Consider the following 16,152-nt stretch of genomic DNA (forward strand, 5'->3'; position numbering starts at 1 on the left):
TTCGAGAGAGAACACAGAACAGGCCCTTCTGGCCCAATGAGCCGCAGCAGCCAGTAACTCACCCACTTAATACCAGCCTCATCACAAGACAATTTACTATGACCTATTAACTGGTACTTTTGGAATGTGGACGGAAACCAGAGCACCCGGAGGAAACTTGCGTGCTCACGGACAGAACGTACAAACTTCTTACAGACACTGCCAGAACTGTCCTCCGAACTCCGACCTCCAGGACGCCCCAAGCTGTAATAGGGTCACTCTATCTGCTGTGCTACCATGGTGTCCCTGAAAACTTCTTACAGACAACGGTGGGAATCGAAACCTGATTGGTGCAATTGTAAAGCGACTGCGCTAACCACTGTGAGAACGTGCTGCCCCCAGACCATGTAATAGGTTAGGTGACATCTTAATCAGATAGTATTACAAAGTTACACAATCAAATTTCTAAGCCCTTAGTGAATTCCATTTTCCTCCATTATCAGCAAAATGTTTCAGGTTGCTGCAGGGGATTAAGTAGCAATTTTAAATAAAGCAGAAGCTGTAAAAGTCATAGCAGAAATTCAAAAGCTCCACCACACAACACACTATGGCACAGTTACTCTAGTTATACATCCAGAGATTGGAAGAAGCTACATGAATGAAGTTTTAACTTCATTTATGTTGCATTAATTTAGATTAGAACAAGCTACAACCTAAATGAATGTAGCAAATACAAAGTGGAAAGTTCAGAATGCTACATTCCACTTTGATCAGGAAATTCATCTAAAGTATGATAAACCACAAAATCATCCTTACTTGGCTGAAGGGATTTAAAAAGGGAATAATACTACAAATTGAAAGGCCTCCAAATTGCTTTTTCTTACTTTTAGACAATCTGGGAAGGATTTAGAAGGGGAGGGGCACTAGAATGAATGATAACATGAAGGAAAATAAGTTACGATTCAGTATCACACAAGAGATAGACAACCTATTCTAGATAATCTGTTTCTCTTCTGCAATTTAAAAGCTAGAGCAATAAAATTGATTATTTTTCTTCTGGCACTTTGCAAGTACAATAGACATCTTGTGAGTGTGAAACATAAGACTGATATTTTGGAAAGCTTCATTGTGGAGGCAGATCCCATGATGTTGAGCAATGAAAACACATTCCATTGAGAGTCTGGAATGCAAACCGCACCACAATACTAATACTCAAAAATGTCATCCTATGCATTCCACTCCATTATAAACCCTTTAGTTGCAGCAGTGATGGTATAGAACATAGAATAGTACAGAACAGTACAGGCCTTTTGGCCCACATTGTTGTGCTGACCCTTAAACCCTGCCTCCCTTATAACCCCCCACCTTAAATTCCTCCATATACTTGTCTAGTCGTCTAATTATTTTTAAATGGCTATTGGAATCTCAGAACAGAGTAAAGCTTTTGTTAATAAATGCTCAGGAAGCAAGTTATCTAGTAGCATAATTTATTACCCAGAAAAGGAAAAGTCACACTGTTGGTGAGAACCTAATAATGCCAGCATGTAAAATTATAGTGGGTAAAATGCTCGGTTAAGACAGTACGAGAAGTTGGAAAGGTTTCTCTCTCAAACAGTATAGTAAGTAGACATATTGATGACATGTCACATGATGCTGGAGGTTTTGTGTGGTACAATGAAAAACAACAGCTTGATGAACAGATTTCACCAATAAATGTCATGTTGTAGCATTTGTAAGATTTGTAAATGATGGTGAAATTCAAGAAAACTTTTTTCCTTTGCAAGGACGGGCCCAAAACAAGAAAAGGCCAAGATATATTTAATGTTTGTCTTCATTTCTGGAAACAAACTGTCTTTCTTGGATGAACTGTGTTAGCATCTTTACTGATGGTGCCTTATCAATGGTTTTGTTTCTCTTGTGAAAAAGAAAATCCTGACATTGTCACAACACACTGCTTTCTTCACAGAGAGGTGCTGATGTCAAAACTCTTGAAGATGAAATGGAAAAATCTCTGGATGATATTACAAAAATGGTTAACTTTATTAAACAAAGACCAGTTCATTTGAGTCTGTTTAAAAAAAACTGTGTGAAAACCTAGAAAAAGAGCACAGCAATCTCCTGTTATATACAGAAATCTGATAGCTTAGCAGAGGAAGAGTTCCTAACAGGGTGCTTGAGCTGAAAGATGAATTGCAGGAGTACTTACAAGAAAATAGTAGGCCAGATTTTGCTGAGAGCTTTGAAGATGAAGAATGGCTGTAGAAATTAGCCTACTGAGCAGACACTTTTCAATCATATGAACCAGTTGAACAAGTCTCTGCAGGACCCTGGAGAAAATGCTTTGACTTCAAGTGACAAGAATCTTGGAATTAAAATGAAACTGAATCTTTGGAAAAATCACGTTACGAAAGGAAATCTTGAAATGTTTTCACTGCTGCTTGGGTTTGAGAATGAGGAAGGATATCAGAAAGTCTCGAGTCTTATTGAAAACCACCTGGAAGAATTGCAGAACAAAATTGAACAGTATTTTTCCTCCCTTTCAACACGTGTCTGACTGGGAGAGGAACCCTTTCTCTGAGACTTCTGCTCAGCCTGAGAACTTGACTTTGAGGGAAGAGGAAGAACTTTGTGAGTTGCAGTCTGATCGTGCACTCAAGATGAAATTTACTGACCTGCCCCTGGACAAGTTCTGGATTTCTGGAAAGACGAGTATCCTGCCATTCGTAGGAAAGCAATGAACATTTTGCTGCAGTTTTCAACTTCTTGCATGTGTGAGTAAGCTTTTTCTTGTTTATCAAACATCAACAGCAAGGATAGAAATCATCTCAGTTCAGATGAAGGTGAAATCCATGTATGCTTATCTCAAGTTTGACCCAGCATTGAGTATTTGCGCAGCAAAAACAAGCACAGGTTTCACATAGAGTCTGATTATGTCACTTAGTCAGAAAATGTTTTTTCAAAGTCTTGTATAAAATTGTGTCTTGGGCTATATTTTCATTCATATTGCTTTGGCTTATGGTTTTTATTAAATTTTGTCAACAAATTTTCATGTTGTAAATAGCATTAATTGAAATCAATTTACAAACTTTATTTAAATTAAATCTACCGAGCCTACCTTTGGAAAAATTAAATCCCATTTTGGCTTTAGCCAGTTATTTAACAGAAATTTGTTATGTTTGCCTTATGAGTTTTTACGCAGGTGTTCCCCAAGACTTGATAATTATTTCAAGGCTCCTCCAGGGCAAAAAGGTTGAGAAAGGCTGCTCTAGAATGGTGCGAAAAGAAAAATGCAGTAAGTGTAGTTCTGTGGGCAAAAATGCCGTGTTAATGAGAGAGGTCAGAGAAGAATGGCAAGACTGGTTCAAGCTGACATGAAGCCAACAGTAACTCAAATAATCACATGTTATAATAGTGCTCTACAGAAGAGCATCTCTGAACCCACAACATGTCGAACTTTGAACTGGGTGGCCTACAGCAGCAGAAGACCACAACCATACACTCCTTGGCCACCTAATTAGGTACAGGTGGTACTAATAAAGTGGCTACCGAGTGTAAATTCAGAAATATGTGCATTTGTCTAGTGCTCAAATGTCATGCCAACAAACCTCTAAGAATCTATCTAACACTAACACAACATGAACCACGACATTTGGCTATTCCCCATTCATGTCCCTGAGTTTTTTCAACTGGCTGCTTAGGAGGCTCATTAACCAAAGTCAGAGTTTTAAGATAAGCAGCATGGTCAATGGATTGGATGATTTTTTAAAGAAGCAGGAATATGCTGCATGGAAAAATGATTGAAGTTGAATTAAAAGTAACTGCCGTAAGGAATATTTTATAAATCTGGGGGAAAAGTACAGGAGATGAGACAAGTTGGAAGAGTATTTCAAGCAACTTTTGTTGACGCAATAGGCCAATTAGTGTCCTTCTGCACATCAGAATACAGTGACTATAGGCCCGGAAACCAGGGAGTTAAATGTGACCTCATTCTATTCCTTTAATACTAACAATAACAAAAAACACCCCCATTCACTAACTGACTTCACCACCACTACCCACTACTTTATAATTTCCTGTCAGAGTCACCTTATGTGCAGACATTCCTGTGCCTAAAGTCACTTTATGGACATCAATCAATCTATATATATAGTATAAGCTATCATATTATTTATATTTATTGTATTTTTTATTACTACGTTCTATATCTTGTGTGTGTGTGTGTGTGTGTGTGTGTTTTTAAATGCCTTGGATCAGGAGTAACAATTATTTTGTTCTCCTTTACACTTGTGTACTGGAAATGACATTTGACATTCTTGATTCTTGCTGAAAAGTATCATTGTAAGATTTGCCAACACCCTACCTCCAATCTTGACCTCATCATGGGTACTAAGCCATGATGAGGTCAAAGCCAGTTCATTCATGTGTCTGCTCCTCTAGTTGTTCTTGATGTCCATCCCTTCCTCTTCCTCACTCATTGCTCCCAATCACCCAACAACTAGCAACAGTTCAGAACTTTCTTCTGCTTCTAATGTCTTCCTGGTGAGATGCCTTCCAGTAACTTCTGATCTATAAGCCCTATGACCTTGAAAATAGTACATATATTGTTATCTTTTTAGATCTCCTCATGCTCTGGTTCAGTATTTCTCTATTCAAGCAACAGAATTCTAAAATTTAGTCATGAATTCTGTTTGTCGATCTAGTAAAATCTATAACATGTTTGCCACTAATAAATTTTGCAAGCATATCCACCATTTCTCTAAAACTAATTTATAATTTGTTTCTGAAAGCTGTTTTTTTCTTGGTGACTGCTAGAAGACAGAGCGGGAAAGGCAGTGTAGGTGTGGGTTTCTCTGCAAAGAGGATGGGTAAAGTACTTGGGTAGACTTTTCGCACACAGTGACAGCCCACACAAATTTCTGGCCAACGTTGATCAAAATAGTTCATAAGCTTCTCATCTAAATAGATCAGCATCATCCACTGAGTCAGAGGTCTATTAAATCATGGTTACTTCTTTCAAGTTAGCTCTCAATGAAGAGATACGTAGAATGTTGCAACAACTAATAAACTACCAGATTCTTCAGATAAAAGATTCTACACTCTTTCATTAATGTATCAAAGTGTTCAATGTTACATCATCATCCACCATTGTCAGAGACAGCAAGTTTATTAACAATTGAAGAAGGAAAAGGAGTCTAAAAGCTGCTTCCATTATCAATTAAGAAACAGGCGTTGCTGACAGTAGTGCCCAAGAAACAAATGGGCACTACTGTACTTCCTCTGTACCAAAATATGGCATTTTCCTCAAAGTATGGTTACAAGTATTACAAAGCAAAATATTATAAAACTAATAACAAAGCATTGACATAATATATTCGGACTTGGATGTAGGTTTGTGGTCTTCCACAAACCAATCTGGTCATAAATCTATACTTCCTATTTCTCAAACTACCATTTCCTACATGAATGCAAAAAAATGATATAGTAAAAGATATATTAATGCAAGGTCAGTGACATTATACATACCTCTTCTGGAGCATAAATATGAGCACTTTGTCCCAAAGGACTCTTTGGGTGGAGTGTTAACTTCTGAAACAGCACTATAAAAGGGAGGTGCTGAAGAAGATGGTCTACTGTTTGGTTGAGATGGTGTTCCTCTTGTAGTGGGTGGTCTGGAGTACGATTCTTCCACTGAATTTCGTGAATGTCTAAAGAAACAGAAATTATTTCAAATTCATCAAACGTTGATCCATTCCAAAGAAAATATTAAAACTAAACAAGCACCTCTCAAGTAAGCATTGACCTCCTATGATTTCACATTGTTCTCTTTAATTTTTTATATTCTGCTTATTCTTTCATTCCGAAATATATAAATTAAAACTAGATTTCAAAGGGAAACTAGAAAGGTATCTATAATTCTACCTAGTTTATACAATAAACACACGCAAAATGCTAGTGGAACGCAGCAGGCCAGGCAGCATCTATAGGAAGAAGTACGGTCGACGTTTCAGGTCAAGACCCTTCGTCAGGACTAACGGAAAAAAGAGATAGTAAGGGATTTGAAAGTGGGAGGGGGAGGGGGAGACCCGAAATGATAGGAGAAGACATGAGGGGGAGGGATGAAGCCAAGAGCTGGGAAGTTGATTGGCAAAAAGGACACAAGGCTGGAGAAGGGGGAGTATCATGGGACGGAAGGCCTTAGAAGAAAGAAAGGGGAGGGGACTGTACTCCTTCCTATAGATGCTGCCTGGCCTGCTGCGTTCCATCAGCATTTTGTGTGTGTTGCTTGAATTTCCAGCATCTGCAGATTTTCTCGTGTTTGCATTGTTTATATAATAACACATTTGCATGGAATTTGAAACAAACAGAATTCTCACACACTAAAAATATAAATTAAAATTAATTGCCTATCACAATTTTAAAAAAACAACAAAAAAAGAACCTTTCACTGGGAGGATATGGCTCTCTTGAAGGTTTGCTTTGGCGATTGTCTCTTGGGTCTTCCCTGCTACGTCTACCAGGATGGCTATTTTCAGGATGTGGCCTGTCCCTGGGTCTTCTCTCTCGACGTGGATTATTAGAAGACTGGCTTCCATCAGAATTTCTTGGAACTTTACTGGGATAGGACATTTTGCAGCTTCATTTGCCTTCAGCTCTACTCATGAGATCTACAGTTGAAAGTATAAATGTCAAAAACTATGCAATAGGGAGAAGCTTACTTCATTATAAAGTCATTAAGTGTTTTAGCATTTTTATACAACGATTACAACAACATATTTCTGGTCAAATTGTTTCCCAAAAAAGGTTAGTTATTCCCTATTCTGAAGAACAATAGGAATACTTCTATTACTGGAAGTGTGACAAAATTTTTTTTAAATTTCAAAATATACTTTATTCAAAAATAAATATATACAATAAACCATTCAATAACTTTGCATCCCTTACATACGTTTCCATTATAGTCAGTACATATCCGTATTTATAGCCACCCACGTGGCACTCCAGTAGTTCAGCTTACCATATCATTGTTGAGGGGTATACTCCCCGCCCCCCGACCCCTCCCACTCCCACCGGTGGAGAAACCTATACTGTGGTCCTTCCCCACCGGGCCCTTGCGGTGGCTGCACTGAGTTTCAGTGCGTCCCTCAGCACGTACTCCTGCAGCCGAGAATGTGCCAGTCGGCAGCATTCTCCCACGGACATCTCCATGTGCTGGTAGATCATCAAGTTTCGGGCTGACCAAAGAGCATCTTTCACCGAGTTGATGATTTGCCAGCAGCACCGGATGTTGGTCTCCGTGTGCGTCCTCGGGAACAGCCCGTAGATCAGAGAGTCCTCTGTTACGCAGCTGCTGGGGATAAAATGTGACACCAGCCCGTCCATCCTCCTCCACACCCTCTTTGCGAACTGGCAGTGTGCAAAGAGGTGGGTCACAGACTCCTCCTCACTGCAGTCCTCCCGTGGGCAGTGACAAAATAAACCTCAATTGTTTACTAATGCCAAAGCTAGTCATCTATTTGCAAATATTTTGTCACAAGGAGACATCATCAGTGCACTGTTTATTTGTGGTGTGTCCTCCAAATGCTTGGCCTTTAGATACTTACAGCTGATTGATCGTCAATATGGAAACTCAATTGTGATGTAGGGATGGGGTCTCATCAATGATTGGTTTGTGGCGGACACTTTGCATTGTGGTCTAGAAATTTGCCCACATTGGCTTATGTAGACCTTGACCCTATTTATGTCTTTTTGTAGAATTGTTTGCGAAGAAACATGCTTCTAGGAATTCTCCTACATGCCATGTGTTTGCTTGCAGCATGAGTTTCACTGATACCCTTTTGAATTTGTGCCCCTCTTGATCTTCATGGGTAGAGACTAGGGAGAGTTGGTCATGCTGCTTCACAATCAGTTGAAGTTCCTGGATCCTTTGGATAGTTTTGTCCCAGTTTGGCCCACGTAATATCTGCTGCAGTCCCCGCATTGGGTTTTGTAGACCACATTGGTCTTGCTCAATAGCTTGGTTTGATCTTTTGGTCTGCAGAGTAATCTCCTCAATGTTCCTGTTGGTTTATATGTGACTGAAATTCTACGTTCTTGGAGCAGTCAGGCCGTCATTTCTGAGATATTTCAAATGTATGGAAGGACAACCTGCTTGGTCGCTTCTTGATTGGTGCATTGTCGACCTCATAGACATCTTCATATGAAGTTATGTGGGTATCTGTTTCATCCAAGTACTTTGAAGGAGTATTTCTTCCCTTTATCCTTCTGTTCCGTCGTGCTGCAGTGTGTCTTTGCTCTTCAGAACAAAGTTTTGATACAACTTTTCTTGTGTGTATTTGGGTGATTACTGTGATAATTTAGGATCTGACCTGTGCGTGTTTGTTATGATAAATGGATGTTTCCAAGGTGTCATGTGTGTTTCTACTGACGAGCATGTCCAAGAATGCATGTTCCCCCTGTTTCTGTTTCCTCACTGTGAATTTAATATCATTGAACATATTGCAAACAGCCATGTAAACCTCAATGCTATTTATAAGCCAATGTGGCCAAAATTCTAGACCACAACACACAGAGTTCACCATGCAACCAATCAGTAACGAGGCCCCCTCCCTACGTCACAATTGAGTTTCCGTATTGATGACCAATCAGCTGATTGATAAGTCTAAAAAGGCCAAGCATTCGGAGGACACACCATAAACGAACAACACACTGATAAAGTCTCCTCGTATGCAAATTTGCAAATGAATTGCCAAGATCGGAGAACAACTCAACCCAACCATCAAGCACCCGAGCTGTACACCCTCCGAGTTATTTCCACCATACAATATGTCAAAGCAACTGAGCCATGTCAGCAATTATGTAGCGCCATATATAAGAAACATTTTATTTGCAAAATAATTGATAAAATAAAATATTTTTTCCAACAAGTTATGTCTGGAATGATGACAAAGTTAATGCATGCAAGTCAGTTGCAAAATAATTACCTCCACACTCACAGGCAGGCAATAACAAAAATCAATGTCAAAGTTACCCTCTGGAGTGCCTTAAAAATCCCATAGCACTATTTCAAAGAACAATGAAGTTATGGCAGGCTAATAATCATCACACAATCAACATCTAGTACAAAATAAAATGCCATAATTCCTCAGCCAGTCAAACAGCATCTCTATTCCTAAAATGTTACAGCGGTACTTCTTGTTTCAGTTCATTGTTTGCTGTAAGTGTGAACAATGCAAACACTGTAAGGTCGAGACAGAAATTGATAAGATTGAAAGGCCCTTTGATAAGGGTTGAGAGGTGATTAGATAAAAGTGTATAAAATCATGACTGCTTTAGAGTGCATAACTAGAGGAAAGAATATTCAAGAATCACATGCACAGATTTAAGGTTTTGGCTAAAGATTTTTTTAAAAAGCACAGCTTTTGCATCTCATAAAGGGAGGAAATAGTTCTGATTTAAAGAAGTGGAGGAGATAGGTGCTGGTGGAAAAATACTTCCCAGGAACATAGTGGGGGAGGAAGGCACAGAAAGAAAACACGGATTGTTCTTCCAGAAGTTGGCATGTTGTCTATGGGTTAATTGGCTGACTGTGCCAATCTTTATACACATCATGATTTATTTTCCATTTTAATTTGCAAATTGAAGCCCTTTTGCAAAACAAGTTGAAGCATGATAAAACTCAACACAAAAACAATGAAATTATTTTGCAAAGATTTTTTTTACTATGACTTCGAAGTTATACTTTACAGAGATAAGAGTGCACTGCTGAAGCTAATTTCCGTGGGTCACTAGACGAGGTAGGAAAAAAGGCTATGTATTTTAAAAACGCAAACATGTGTTGTTGGTAGTTATTTAAGACACAATATGACGGCACTGAAGATGCACTGTAAACCCTGACAACGATAGTCCTTCTTGCTAGCAGATATCCTAATGACATTTTTTCTTTGTGTCAACACCTCAACGTAAGGGGCCAGATTCAGATTAGTTTGTCATAGATACGAGGTACAATGAAGCTCACAAAGTAGACAGTATATACTGTAATAATACAACGAACTCCGCAAGACAGCAGAATTGTGCGAAGGTTGTAATGCAGTATGAAGTAGTGCAACGTAAATGTTAACGTGGATATTTGCGGACAAAAGTAGCTCAGTCGAAAGGAAAATATGGCAATTAAAAGTGGGCAGGTTAAAAATGAAGGAATATTTGTGTTCGAGCGGTAGGTGGAGATTCAGAGCGTGCTACCGGCCCGCAGGTGAGAAGCTGCGGAGAGACCCACAGGTAAACGAGACAAGGTGGATACGACGTACAGACGAGGCCGGTGCTCCGGCTCTGGCGGAGAGTCACAAGGAAAGGGACTCCTAGGCCGTGCAGCGGTTTCCTGCACCGTCGCCCCACCAACCTCCGTCGAAATTGTGAACTAAATAGGCACAAGGACAAGAAAAGATACATTTACCCAAACTCGGCTCAGCGGCGTTGACTTTAGACAGAAGACCGAAACCAACAAGAGTGGAAGGTGAAAGGGCGGGCGGGGCAACCGGTTCATCAGGTTCCTGGACCTTGGAGCTGAGCCTAGTTTCACGAACTATAATAAAAACACCAAATAGTGTCGTGGTTTCTCGTTTCTTACAAACAACAAGGAGACGCAGAAAATCCTTCAAGACGTTTTAAACTTTAATTTGCAAATCAAAGCTGAGACAATCAGAAAGCTAGTAGCTGACTGCCCATCGAGGCTTGTACACAGCATTTTTTATAGCAATCTCCTATCTTAGCTACATTATCATATCCAGACGGCCTGTGATCACATATCATCAATACATCCGCTCTCGACCTTCCACTATTGTTTTACTCCCCAATTTAATTATGTCCTAGTTTATTTTTTAGACCAGGTGTCCCCTCATCCCTAACCACAGTTATTTCTTAATTGGTCTTGCTTTGACATACTGCCACATATTTCATTACCTTACTCGCCACCGTTATCTTTCTACTTGGTTTCATTCCAGTTCTCTTCATGAATTAATAGTGATTAGGTCAAAAGTCATGGCTACATAGTGAATACCTTCCACTGAGCTAGTAGCAGTTACATAGTGAATATAGAAAATATAATGTGTGCATTTGAGTGAATACTGAAATACTGTTGAGTAAATATTGTAAATACTGTAATACATAGAAAATACAATGTATGCGTTTACATTTTCCAATAATAGCTCTTCGCAACACACACAAAAATGCTGGTAGAACTCAACATCTATGGAAAAAAGTTTCGGGCGGAAATCCTTCCTCTAGACTGAAACCAACATATTTTGTTTTGAAGAAGGAATGCACCCCCATATAACCTCCCCCACCCCAGGTTTAATGATGAATCCAGCGAACAATAAAAACATTCTTTCTCTCCTTAACGTTGTCGGCTTTCATCGGCCTGAAAACTATTGGGATGTAAGTGGGAACGTATGGGCTGGAAAAGGGTTAGGAGGTCTTGCAAAACTGATGTCATGGGATGGGGAATATTTGTTGACTGCAAAGGCTTGATATTTGTTTTCCAAAAAGAAAGCCTTTGAAAGTAAATCTGGAAGTGGATCTAGTTTGTAATTGATACCTGTACGAGTTTATCTTAAGCACAGTAGATTATTTAATTTTAAAAAGGAGTGAACAGATTTATTTTGCATATTACATGTCCAAAATGACATTTATAGGCCTTCTAAAGTTCATTAATATTCACAATAGTTTTATCTCACTTTATGAAATTCGTGGGTTCTACTTTGATGATGGCAGATTTTAAATAACTTGTATTTAATTCACAACCACAGTTTGTAATAGTCTCCGAGACTCCAGATTGAGTTCAACAACTTCAAATAATAAACCTTTCCAGTTTCTGTCTAAATTGTCCCATTCTGATTAAATGTCTTGTGCTGATAATATTAGCTCAGTGTTTCTCTTCACACCGGCTGAGAACTTTGAGCATTTCATGTTTCCAGCAAGTACAGCCTTTCCTGTCTTACGGTGCAAGATTGTCTTCTCCTCTTCCACTAATTTTCCCTTCCCTCCCATCCCCACCTCCCTCTTGTCCCTTGTCCCTTCTCTGTCCCTCTCCCCTCTACGCCCCTCTCTTCCCCTTCCCCCTCTCCTCCCTCTCTCCTCCCTCTCACCCCATCTCACCCTGTCCCTCACCCCCTCACTTCCCCACTATCTCTCTCCATTTCCTCCCCTCTCTTTCCCTCTTCCCCCTCCCTCCCCTCTTCCCCCTTCTCCCCACTCTTTATTCCCTCTTCCCATCCTCCTTAGAATACATTCCAATAACTTACCCAGTGATGTCAGGCTCACCGGCCCATAATTTCTTGGTTTATTCAAGGAGTCTTTCTTAAACAAATAACAACATTAGTTATCTTCAAATTCTTCTGCAGCTCACCTGTGACTAAGGATGTCTTAAATAACTCTGCCGAGGCCCCTTGAATTTCTGCACTGGTCTCCCACAAGATCCGAGTGAACACCTTGTCAACAAAGGGTTTTGCATAAAGACAGCAAGCGCCTCCTCCTCTCTAATCCTTATATGGTCCACGCTGGTGTTTTGCATCACCTCTTCAGAGGATGCGTCCATCTTCCAAGTAAATACAGATGTAAAAAAAAGTCCATTTAAGGTCACCTCCATCTATTTCAGCTCCATGCATATATCAATGCTCTGATCTTCAAGAGGACAATTTTGTCCCTTGCTGTCCTTTTGTTCTTTATACATCTATATATATATATAGACATCCCTGGTATTCTCTTTCACCTTGTCTGATAGAATAACCTAATGTCTTCTTTTAGCGCTCCTCATTTTCTTTGTAAATATTCTCTTGCATTTCTTGTACTCCTCAAGTATACCACCCACAGCTCCAATCTGCTAATTAAATTTGCCAATGACACCACATTGATTGGCCTTATCTCAAACAATAACGAGGTGGCCTACAGGGAAGAAGTCATCTCCTTGACATAGTGGTGTCAAGAAAACGATCTCTCCCTCAAAGTTGCAAAAACAAAGGAGCTGGTTGTGAATTACAGGAGGAATGGAGACAGGCTAACCCCTATTGACATCAATGGATCTGGAGTTGAGAGGGTGAACAGCTTCAAGTTCCTCGGCATCCACATCACGTGATCTGTACACACTAGCTGTGTGGTGAAAAAGACACAACAGCGCCTCTTTCACCTCAGACAGTTGAGGAAGTTTGGTATGGGCCCCCAAATCCTAAGAACTTTCTACAGGGCACAACTGAGAGCATCCTGACCAGCTGCATCACTGCCTGGTATGGGAACTGTACCTCCCTTAATCACAGGACTCTGCAGAGAGTGGTGCGGACAGCCCAGCGCATCTGTAGTTGTGAGCTTCCCATGATTCAGCACATTTACAGGACAGCTGTGTGAAAAGGGCCCATAGGATCATTGGGGACCCAAACCATCCCAACCACAATCTATTCCAGCTGCTACCACCCGGGAAGCGGTACTGCAGCATAAAAGCCAGGACCAACAGGCTCCGGGACAGCTTCTTCCACCAGGCCATCAGACTGATGAACTCAAACTGACTTGAGTGTACTCTATATTACATTGACTGTTCTATTTACTATAAATTATTATATTACTAAGATTGCATATTTAGATTGAGATGTAACATAAAGATTTTTACTCCTCATGTATGTGAAGGATGTAAGAAATAAAGCCAATTCAATTCAATTCATCTGTTCCTTGCTGCCTATACCTGCTATACAGCTTCTTCTTCTTAATCAGGACCTCAATATCTCTTGGAAACAAAGGTTCTCTAAACTTGTCAACCTTGCTCTTTATTCTGACAGGAACATAGAAACTCTGCACTCTCAACCAGACCCATCTTTCTCCATGATTTTCTTGAAACTAACAACTGAATGTTCACTAGATCCAAAATGTCCCCTAGACATCTTTCTGTCACCTGCCTTGCCTCGTTCTCCGACAGGGAAGATGGTGCCATGGTAGTGTAGCAGCTAGTATGATCCTATTACACCCTGGGATGTTCCAAAGTTCAGAGTTCATCTCTGGCGTCGTCCATAAGGAGTCTTGTGCATCCTTCCTGTGGAATGCATGGGTTTTCCCAGGTGCGCCAGTTTTCTCCCAGACTAATTGGGCATTGTGATTAGGTTAGGGTAATCAGGTCTGGAAGGGCCTACTCTGTATTGTATCACTAAATAAAGTAACTAAATACAGGGAGATCCGGTATTGCACCCTCTCTAGTTCGGACCTCTATATTGATTAAGGAAACTTCTGAACTCCTTTGGCCAACTCTATCCTATCAACCCTTTTACTATATGGGAGTTCCAGTCAATATGTGGAAAGTTAAAATCACTTACTGTCACAGCCTTGTTTTTCTTGCAGTTGTCTGCTTTCACTCCATTCTCTGCACACCCATGTACCCATCTAAAAGCTTCTTAGATACCTCCATATGCATCTATCATACTTACACCATTAACACCCATGTCAGTGCATTCCCACTCTGTGTGTTTGTATGTGTGTGTGTGTGGGGGGGGGGAATCTTCCCTCACACATTTCCTTTGACCTCTCACCTTAAATGCATGCCCTCTAGTAGAATTTTCACCCTGGGAAAAAGATGCTGGCTGCCCATCTATGCCTTTCATAATCTCTTAAACTTCTAACAAGTTTCCCTCAGCCTCCACCGCTCTAGAGAAATCATAGAACGTGCCCTCTTATCCAGGTAGCATCTTGGTTATTCTCATCAGCACCCTTTCCAAAGCCTTCACATCTTTCTTATAATAATTCAGCTACAGCAGAACTAACGTCTTATAAAGCTTCATCATAACGTCCTGACTCTTGAACTTAATGCCTCAAATAATAAAGGCAATGACGCCATGACTACCCTAATTATCCGTGCAACCACTTTCTGGGAGCTATGATCCTGAACACCAAGATTACCCTTGTACATAAACACTGTTGTTTTGTCCCTTTGCAAATATCACTCCACACTTTAAAAAGAAGATGGACAAATACATGAAACTATAGGCCTGTCAGCCTGACTTAGTGGTTGTGAAGATGTTGTAGTCCATTATTAAGGATGAGGTTTCAGGGCACTTGCAGGTACGTTATAAAATAGGCCTAAGTCAGTATGGTTTCCTTAAGGAGAAATCTTGCCTGACAAATCTGTTGGAATTAATTGAGGAAACAATAGGCAGATAGACAAGGACAGTATGTGGATGTTGTTTACTTGGATTTTCAGAAGGCCTTTAACAAGTTGCCACACATAAGGCTGCTAAACAAGAGGCCATGGTATTACAGGAAAGATGCCAGCATGGACAGAAGATTGGCTGACTGCTGGAAGGCAAAGCTGGTCCCCAGCCCGGTCTTCTAGTCCATGCCAGCCTGGCTTTCTGCCTAGTCCAATCTAAATGTACCTATATGAGAGTCCCGATGGCCCTCCCATTCATGTACTTATCTAGACTTCTCTTAAATGCTACAATTAGACCCGCTTCTACCACTTCTGCTGATAGCTTGTTCTGTGACGGATATTTGCTTCGTGGGCTAGTGAGCGTCATGTTTTCCCAAGCTTGCTTTCTCAGTACAGCAGCTGCAATTTGTAAGATCAAACAATTGTTTACCTTCTAGTCATAAACAGAAGCCAGTCTTTAGTTCTTAAAATGTAAATGGCAAGCAGTATTCAGCTTGAAGTAAAAAAAAACTGCTTTGTTGTATGTAGACGCTATTTTTTTGTTCGTCCATCGTCATCGTTGATGAAGACCTCGACACTGTTGATGGTGTCGAGACTAGCGCGTGATTTGGATTTAAGTGAGGGAGAGTTGTGCAGCGTTAGCCTCACTCTCTCTTCCCAATTCCCATCTGGATCCAGTGGCAAGACAGAGTCGAGACGACTGGAGATGGGACTAGGCGCAGTGGATGACCAGGACGTCTTCTGTGTCTTGTCCTGCTCTACACGTTCCACGATGCTTGCAGAGACCGCCTTCTTGACAGTTGGACCTTCCATTGGTCTCGTCCGCTCAATCCGCCGGAGTCTATCTTCACATGCTGGGATAGACAACTTCCTATCTCACCGAGGGTTTGAGACCCGTCGGCTACCCTCAAAGCCGTTGCCTGGGGTGTGGCTGCTGTCGCATGCAAACAGCTATGGTGAGCCACAGGTGAGAGCTGGGTGCCAGGTGGGGACCAAAC

At 40.6% G+C, this 16,152-nt stretch overlaps 1 protein-coding gene across 2 annotated transcripts in view; it reads right to left on the reverse strand.

Moving 5' to 3' along the window:
• The window catches only part of LOC134357717 (MARVEL domain-containing protein 3-like), a 28,774-nt gene extending 18,161 nt beyond the window's left edge, over positions 1–10,613 (reverse strand). Inside the window, exons 1-3 of one of the 2 annotated variants that reach the window (XM_063069339.1) lie at positions 10,430–10,579; positions 6,419–6,644; positions 5,503–5,684 (exon numbers count right to left, since the gene is read on the reverse strand). In XM_063069339.1, coding sequence (XP_062925409.1) covers positions 5,503–5,684; positions 6,419–6,606 — 370 coding nt within the window. In that variant the 5' untranslated portion in view covers positions 6,607–6,644; positions 10,430–10,579. Of the gene's footprint in view, positions 1–5,502; positions 5,685–6,418; positions 6,645–10,429 lie in introns of both variants that reach the window. The other variant, XM_063069340.1, reaches the window with a different exon arrangement.
• Positions 10,614–16,152: the final 5,539 nt, after the last annotated feature.

The sequence above is a fragment of the Mobula hypostoma genome, chromosome 17 (genome assembly GCF_963921235.1).
Source record: "Mobula hypostoma chromosome 17, sMobHyp1.1, whole genome shotgun sequence".
Lineage (NCBI taxonomy): Eukaryota > Metazoa > Chordata > Chondrichthyes > Myliobatiformes > Myliobatidae > Mobula > Mobula hypostoma.